Here is an 8,618-nt window from a genome sequence, read left to right as displayed (position 1 = left end):
CCCTAAGGGGTAAACTGCCCCCGGTTGAGAACGACCAACCTAAACTAATGAACCTAGATGATAATAATAATGAACACAGGCTACAGATCTGAGAAGCAAGAGTAGAGATGGAAAAGCCTCATTGCAGGTGAGGCTTTTTTTTTTAAGGGGTGCTGTGGGGCTGCTCCCCTTTTATTATTGACAGGAGGTTTCTCTAATGGGAGTGTGACACCCCTCCCCTGTGGGGCCATTGTCCGACCTGTGCATTGTCCCTTCAAGTACCTGCTCAGAAGAAGAGGCCCCGCATCTGCCTGCCAATGCCTTGTCGATCATAGAGGATGTTGAACTTGTTCACGAACTGGTTCACGGTGTTGCAGGTTGGGGTGAAGCAGCTAATGTGCAGAGAAAATAGTACAATAACCCAGTGGCAGCAAATCTCAAAAAGAGCCAGCAAAATTACACTCCCCGAAAGAACCTTCTAGGGCATGAAAATCTGGGGCATGAAAATCCAACTCATTTCATGGCACGTAATTTCTTATATTGAGTTAGCACAGAACCAATACAAAAATGCTAAAAAAGGGAGGGGGAGGCTGGGAAAGATCCGCAAAGCCTGCCAGATAAAGAACAATGGCCAGGAAAAAAAAAATGTTCTCACGGAATAGATGAAAAAATCTGACTAAACATCGTTCTATGAATGAACAAATCTTACTAAAACAATTGCCTCTCTGAGAGAAGACCACAAAGCAGAAATAGGACAACAGATCTTAGGGGGTCACTACCAATCTGTAGCCACCAAACACCTGAGTGTTTGGCTCATTCTCCCATGAGTAGGACACACTCAATCCTCTTCCTTGAGGGAGACACCAAAGTTACCATACTCCAGATCTTTGAGTGATGCACAGGCCTCTCTACCAGGTTCAGATGTGGTTCCTTGTGGTCTGATGACCAGCAGGCTACGAGACAATTCATTTGTCCCACCCACCCGACCGAGGGTGAAGGCAATGGTGAAGCAGAGAAAATAAGACTGTAATAGGTACCAGCTACAGAAGACAGAACATGGGCAAAGCACACTAGTCCTGGGTAGGGACTGTGAGGACTCCTGCCCTGGGAGCGGATGGTCAGTCCTCTGAAGACTCCCCCTTGTCTTCTGTCCTCATCTGAAGTGGATGACAGAAAATATGTCTTCCTTTAGGGCTGTGTTGGGGCCTAAACACTTATGGGCTTTTGTGGTTTCTTTGGATAAACAATTCCCTGGATGATTTATTAGGGATCCAAGTTTGTTTGCTTCCTGTCCTGGTCTTGAGCCGCTGCATTCTCCGGGGTGGGAAGCTGATGTCCCTGCCCCAGTCAGAATGGGACGTTCTTCTGATGTGGGAAAATCTGCTCTGGGTCAGATGGGTGGTGAACAGCCTCTGGCCCTGCTGCAGATGAAGGCAAAGGCTTAGCTCATACAGAGATCCAGCGGGAATGCGATGGTTTAGGGAAGACAGGAGCTCATTTCTCTCTCAGCTAATGGCCCATCTTGAGTCCTCATTCCACCTCCACAGGCAGCTAGCTCAATGTCATGAGGTCCCCAGGCCTTGCCCTCATGCTGGGTCAAAGGCAGACTGCAGGCAGGCCTACATTCTTCTGGGAAGAACAAGAGGGACATGCCCACAGTCTTAAAGCCTCAGTCCAGCATGGCATGCACTGCTTGCTTGCTGAGTCCAGGAAACTCTGGCACATGGCCATGCTCACTGCAAAGGAGGCCCGAGGGGTTCAGTCTAGCCCCATGCAGAGAAAGATGCAGAAGATGGATTTCAGTGGATCATGGGCAGTCTCAACTCTGCTCTGTCCGACTGGCTACCAGATATGGGTGAGATCTCCCTTCCCACCACAGAACACACTCACCCCCTCTCTGAGCACGTCAATCCCAAATTCCATCTGGCTACACTCCAAGCCAAAGTACAGTTTATCTGGGAGAAAGGAAGTCCTCTCTAGAGCCACATATGGTTCCTCATGGCCCAGTGACATGTAAACTTCAAGACAGCTCCTCTGTCCCCACCTCCCCCCGCCAGCAGCAACCCCCCCGCCCCCCCCCGCCACACACCCAAGTACAGTGCTGGACAGGAATGGGGAAACCACAGTCAAACTCCCATGTGTAAAAGGGAAGAAGAGAAACACTCAAAAGTCACCAGGACACGCATGCAAAGATGTTCGGCATCACTCATTATCAAGGAAATGTAAGTCAAAATCACAATGAAATACCACCTCACACAGGTCAGGATGGCTAAAATAATAATTAAAACACACACACACACACACACACACACACACAAGGGACAAGTGTTGGCGAGGCTGTGGAGAAAAAGGAACCCTCGTGCACTGTTAGTGGGAATGCAAACCGGGGCAGCCACTCTGGAAACCAGTATGGAGGTTCCTCAGAAAGTTAAAAATAGAGCTACCCTATGATCCAGTAATTGCGCTACTGGGTAATTTACTCAAAAAACACAAAAACACTAATTCAAAGGGATACATGCACCCCTGTGTTTATAGCAGCATTATTTACAGTAGCCAAGATATGGAAGCCACCCAAGTGTCCATCTGTGTAAAGAAGTGGTAGATATATACAATGGAGTAGTACTTGGTCATCAAAAAGAAACCCTGCCATTTGCGATAACATGGATGGAGCTAGAGGATATCATGCTAAGTGAAGTAAGTTAAGTCAGTGAAAGATAAATGCAATTTGATTTCACTCATATGTAGAATTTAAGAAACAAAACAAATGAGCAAAGGGGGGAAAAAAGAGAGAGAGAGGAAAAAAAACAAGAAACAGACTCTGAACTATAGAGAACAAACCAATGGTTACCAGAGGGGAGGGTTGTGGGGGGACGGGTGAAATAGGAGACGGGGTTAAGGAGTGCACTTGTCGTCATGAGCATGGGGTGATGTCTAGAATTGCTAAATCACTATATTGTACGCCTAAAGCCAATATAACACTGTATGTGAACTATAGTGGAATTAAAATAAAAAAAAAAAGTCACTGGTGCATAACAAATTGTCCTGGCAACTGGTGAGGACTTGCTCTGGCAGATGAGGCTAATCTGGCCAACCCAGTTCTGGAAAATTCTTCCTCCCCCATCGTCCTCTGTGGCCGCTTCTGAAGTAGGTGTTAAAAGGTCTGACCTCCTTGGGGCTCAAACAGTTGTAATCACCGGTCAATTCCTACTTTTCTTGGCAATCCCCTCAAAAGGCTTCTGGTCTAGGTGCTTCTAGCTAGTTCCAGGTGCCAAAAACCACACCCAAAGATGTTTTCTCAGCAGAGTTCTGAAGCTTGTTTTATTACTTTGTTTCCTGCTCTGGCCCATCTAACTTTCATTTGGGCCAGGGCCACTGGGGGGGGGGGAATTCTGAAACAATAAGTCTGAGTGGGAAGACAATACCCTTAACCTAACCTCACTCCTGGGCTGGATCCTGAGCTGGGTCTCCTGGGTGGTCTTCCAGAAAGGCTCTAAGCCACAATAGCTGATTTCCTTCTATGTGGATGACAAAGAAGGGTGGGTGGCTTTCACCTCTCAGGCGCCATGTTTCTAGATATTCTCTATTCCTTTCCATCTCTCAGGTCTTTCTTTAATAATCTGCTGAAAGCCACAAAGAACAGCAACCAGGATACACGGATATTCCAGCTCTTTCCAGCCACTTCTGCTAGAGCTGTGAACTCAGCCAGCACATGACCGGCATTCCAAAGCGTAATAAAAATGGTTTTATCAGCTGTTTTTCCAAGGTATAACTACAGTCTCCAACTTTCCAGCCTGCAATGTCTGCACGCTTCCCACCTGCAGCAAAACCACTAAGTCAATGCCTCATATTGTAGGGGTTTTGCTAAGACAGCAAATAATAAACTGCCAGTATTATTCTTTGTTTATTTAGGGTCAGGGAAGGCTGCTATAAGAATGAGAGCCCATAATGATTTGGTGGCTCAACGAAGAGGGAAATGTGTTTCTTTCACATGTAATAGTCTATGAGGACCATTCCAGATTGGCAGGCTGCTGGGTTCCACAAAGTCATCCAGGAGCCTGGGGGGCCTTCCGTCCTGTTGCCCTGCCATCCTCTAGGCCATTGGCCTTGGCAGCTTGATCACCGCTGGGTTGGAGGTGCATCCAGGTTCCCACTTGTGGGAAGGGGAAAGAGAGCATGGGGGTGGTGGGAGGGTACACCTTAAGGCCTAGGACTGGGAGAATCACGCTTCCCTTGCCAGTATATGCCATTGGCAAAAAGCTTAATCACATTGAGAGACCTACATGCAGGAGCATCTGGGACCTAGAGTCTGGCTGTTTGCCCTGGAGGAAGGGGAAAATGAGTGTTGGTGGGCAATTAGCAGTCTCTGCCCTGCGCCTGGGAGCTGAATGGGCAGGTGGTCCTCCTGAGTCATATGGCCTTGAGCATAAGTTGAGAGGACGTTTGTCTCTGTGGGAGGCCCTGGTCCTCTCGCCCCACACACGTGCTTATTGCCCATCCAGAAAGCGGGGCTGGCTGACCACGATGACACACGTTTGCTTGGCCAACTTTGAGGGATCTAAAATGTACTCTACAGTACTCTCTGAAATGATGCCCAGCCTCCTCCCCTGTGCCGGTGGGTGCCCGTGAGAGACGCATGGCGGCCTCAGGAACCTGCTGGGGGATGGAAGGGTGTGCTAGCCTGGAGTCTCCAAGAAGCAGACGCCAAGAGAGGATTAAGTGTGCAAGGATGTCATTAGGAGACGTGCGTGTGGGAAATGAACTAGAAGGAGCCAGTGAAGGCCTGGGGGGACTCAGCAGGGCAGGTCTCGATGCAAGAGTGACCCCGAGAGAAGGAGATAGGGAGAGGTGACCGTGGCAGTCTAAGAAAGCTTCAGCAGACCCACTGGGAAATTCTCGAGCCAAAGTCGACCAAGAAAAATAATCGGCGTCTCCTGGGAATGGTTCCGTCCTCATGTCCTCAGCTGTGCACATGGTCATTGGTGGCGAGCAGCTCGTGGGCGCATGGGATGGATGTCAAAGCCAGGGCTGCTCTGCTAAGTATCTCCCCTGTCCCAAGAGGTCTGCAAGGCCCATTCTCACGGCTGCCACGGGAGGTTACGGTAAGAACTGGGGTTCGTTCATACTCTAGACAGAGGATTTGAGAAGTCTGAAATTAAAAAAAAATAAATTAGACCGGGTTGCCACCCTGCTCACCACAGACAAGCTGGGCGGCACTGGGCGAGAAACTGAATCCCTCTGATCCTTATTGGTTTCCTCATCTGTAAAATGCCTGGGAAATGTAATCAGGATGAAAGTCAAGTTCCCACAGGAGGTGCTCGCTAAATGGTGCCCTTTATCCCCTCCCCATTTTGCCAGAGCTCAGTGGGTCTAGGGCCTACTCCACACGTGCTCCCTGAGGAAGGAACCCCAAGTCCACAGCTGATCCCAGTTCCCTGGGACAGCAGCTAACCCCTCCCTCTCAGCCCCAAAGCGAGTGGGCCCAGAATCAGCACGGAGTGGGCTGCAGAGGCTAAGCTGGCTTGTAAACCAGTCTGAGAAGCACCCTGATAAATCTCTCTCCCAGGACCAAAGAGAAACATTTACCCCAGGCCAGGCCTGGGACGGCCACTTGTTACCTCTGGGCTCCAGCTTGTTTGAAAACTCATCACCCAGGCTAGCACTGTGGGCTCAGGCCCAGGTGGGGAAGGGTAGGAAGGAGGCCTCTCCTTGGACAAGCCTGTAAATCCCAGCGGCAGACGGCAGACGGCTGGGCAGGCTTCCACCCACCCCAGGCACACGCCGGCTCTACAGCTCCCGAGAGGCGCGGTCTCTGGTTTCTCTCCCCCAGTGCCTGTTCTCCAGAGCACTTTCTCAGCCGCCTTCCCTCCTTCCTACTCTCTGTGGGCCCCTCCCCCCACCCGCCTTTCTTCTCTCTCTCCAGTGGTGGCCCTGATTCTTCATCTCTTGACACCTCCCCGGGCTCCTGGAGTCTGAGTGTGTAGCTGTCTGTACTTCCCCATCTCTGGAGGTCTCCGGAGTCTCCCTGTCTCCCTCAGGGGCCTCATTCCTCTCTGCCTTGCTGGTTCTCATGCTCTCTTGCTCCCTCAGAACCATCTCTCTCCCTCTGGTTCCTCCTCTTCCACCATTTGACCTCCCAGCCCAGCCGCCTCCTTGGAGCTGTGTGCTGCCTTGGACCATCTTCAAGCCACAAGGAGCAGCCCAGCCCCAAAAGCTCCATAGGGACCTTGGAGGAGCACCCCGATGCCCCATCTGCCCTCCTTCTTCCTCTGTGCACGGCAGACCTGTTCAGAACCAGAGGGCCACAGCACCCCAGACCCAGCCTGCTCCCTCTAACCATACAGCCCCCCAACCTCCTCCCCCTCCCCCAACCGCTCTTGGGGTCACTGCCTCTTCTAAAGTTCTTTCTGTATCCAACCCCTAGAGCTCATGGCTAGTTACGGGTGATACTAAGAAACTGGGACAAATACGACATCATTTTTATACCAAAGAGAGGGAAATTGGCTTAATTAGATGTGCAGTATCTATTCAACAGAATTTTATAAAAACCATGATGTAGAGCCATACATACGGGCGTTAAATACAAATCCAGGTAGCCAAAAGCAGATTAAAAATAGTATTTGGAGCATAAACCCATTTTATAAAAGAAAAGAAATATGCATAACATCATAATTCACTTCAGGGTGGTGGGAGTATGGGTAGCTTGTTTTTTCTTGTGATGAACAAATAAAGCCAACCAGGACATAGGCCAGATAGGCACTGATCTTCACTGCCCCTTTATTGATTTTAACCCAACAAACATTTCTGAAGCTCCAACTGGCTGCTCAGCCCTCCCAGCAGCTAAACAGGAAGAGGAGCAATCAGATACGCAACAGATCCTACGACAACCCCTGGAGACTGGCCAGGGTGACCCAAGGAGACCCTTCAGGTAGGTCTTCAGCTGGGGTTGGTGCTGAAGGTGAATAGAAGAGGCTCTCGGGGGCAAAGGGTACTGGCAGGGGAGCGGTGCCCCGAGGGGAGCTGGGTACCTAGGATCTCAATGTGAAGGGTGTGAACCCCGCCCCCCAGGAAGGCTTGGGGCACCCACCAATTAAACAGCAGAAACAGGACCCACTGCTCAAGACCTGCAACAAGACAGGGGAGGAGGGTGAGGGACTAGAATGGGGGGGATGTCTCAAACCAGCCTAGCCATGCAGCAGCAGAGACTGGAATCAAAGCCTGAACTCACTGCTGCCTGGCCAGGCTGTGGCCCTCGAAGTTAAGGGCCTTCTGGCAGGAACCCCCACCACAATGAAACTGTGGCCGTGGACTGCGGCGGCCAGTGTGTTCCCATGGGCTAGGCAGCGCCAAAGACCCCAGCCCCCAAGGCCCTGGGCCCGGCCTCCTCCGTCGGAGCCAGATGGGAGGACATTCTTTCAGGCCCTGTGGGTTCTATTTTTGTTTCTTTGTTTCACTTCCTCGGCTCTCTCGTTTTTCTGCAGTCTAGCGCTAGGAGTCCGCGCTAGGAGAGGTGCGGACTCAAGAGGCAGTTCAGTTGCCCTGCGGGGCCGAGCTGAGCGCAGCACCAGCCCCCACCACCAGAGGGCACCCGAGCACAGAAACTGGCAATCTCGGGAGAGAGCGGTAGCGAAAGCACCCAAGCTCTCCGCGGATCTCTGAACTACTCAGCCTAGGGCCTGGCCACGGTGGGTCAGCTCTGGAGTAATCCTGGAGGGCTTGGCTGGGTGGGGGCCCCAAGTGCGGGGACCTGCCCTCCTCGACCGAACGCTGCTTATTACACAGATCGCCACCTATTGCCAGGTGATAGTGTTACACTGCCAACCCAGAGGGTTTAGGGTGTAGGCAAGAGCGCGGGGCAGCTAGCTGCTGGAGAGCACCGGAAAGGGACCCGTTGTGATGGAAGGAGCACTGGACGCGGAGTCAGGACAGCTGACTGCGCTGCCGCTACGTTCCGTGTGACCTCTCCCTCTCCCGTTTGTTTTCTCATCTGTAAACAGAGGGGGTGGGAAGACTTGGTGGTATCCAAGCGCCCTTCAGGCTCCGACCAAAGACATGCCCCACCCTCCTTGAAGAGGCCTGAAGAGGGCCACGGAGGCTGGAGAAAGGGGACCGAAGAACCGAAACGGCCGCTGTCTGCTTGGGGCGCCCGGCACGGCGCTGAGTCAGCACGGAGACCCGCAGCACTCTGTCGGGTACCACCACCCAAGTATCCCCGCCCAGGTCTCCCGCTGCTGGCCCGGGCAGCGCCCCACCCGCCGACTGAAAGGGGCGCCGAGTGAGTGGGATCTTCTGCGGTTGAGTGCGGGACGATGACCCGGCCTCCCTGAGAGGTCAACCGCGCCAAGGAAAGTTGTCTCCGTCCTCACGGCGCCGACCTTCGCCTCGCGGGCGGCTTCGCTCCATCCCGGACGCTGGCGATGGGGAACAGAGCAGGGAGGCAGGAGCGCTCTAGGCCGGGTGTGGGTCCACTTGGGGAGGCGGGTAATGGCCCCGGGCACCGCGGGCGCGACCCCGTTCCGGTGACTGAAGCTTGTGGAGTTACCTCCACCCGGGGATCCCTGGCCCCCCATTCCTGCCACATCCTTCTCCCACCTCCCCCAGTCTCGGGAGCCTAGGCCCCGAAGGTTCAAGAAGTCAAGAGC

The 8,618-nt window shown here is 52.5% G+C and overlaps 1 protein-coding gene across 2 annotated transcripts in view; it reads right to left on the bottom strand.

Annotated features, from left to right (window-relative positions):
- Nucleotides 1-293: 293 nt before the first annotated feature.
- The window catches only part of ALKBH3 (alkB homolog 3, alpha-ketoglutarate dependent dioxygenase), a 62,318-nt gene continuing 53,993 nt past the window's right edge, over nucleotides 294-8,618 (bottom strand). Inside the window, exon 9 of one of the 2 annotated variants that reach the window (XM_035722662.1) lies at nucleotides 294-371. In XM_035722662.1, the coding sequence (XP_035578555.1) occupies nucleotides 309-371 (63 nt within the window). In that variant the 3' untranslated portion in view covers nucleotides 294-308. Of the gene's footprint in view, nucleotides 372-2,523; nucleotides 5,126-8,618 lie in introns of those variants that run through there. The other variant, XM_027578074.2, reaches the window with a different exon arrangement.

This window comes from Zalophus californianus, chromosome 11 (assembly GCF_009762305.2).
Source record: "Zalophus californianus isolate mZalCal1 chromosome 11, mZalCal1.pri.v2, whole genome shotgun sequence".
In the NCBI taxonomy this organism is placed as follows: Eukaryota; Metazoa; Chordata; class Mammalia; order Carnivora; family Otariidae; genus Zalophus; species Zalophus californianus.
The sequence above is the reverse complement of the archived record's forward strand: the minus strand, read 5'-3'. Positions and strand labels throughout refer to the sequence as shown.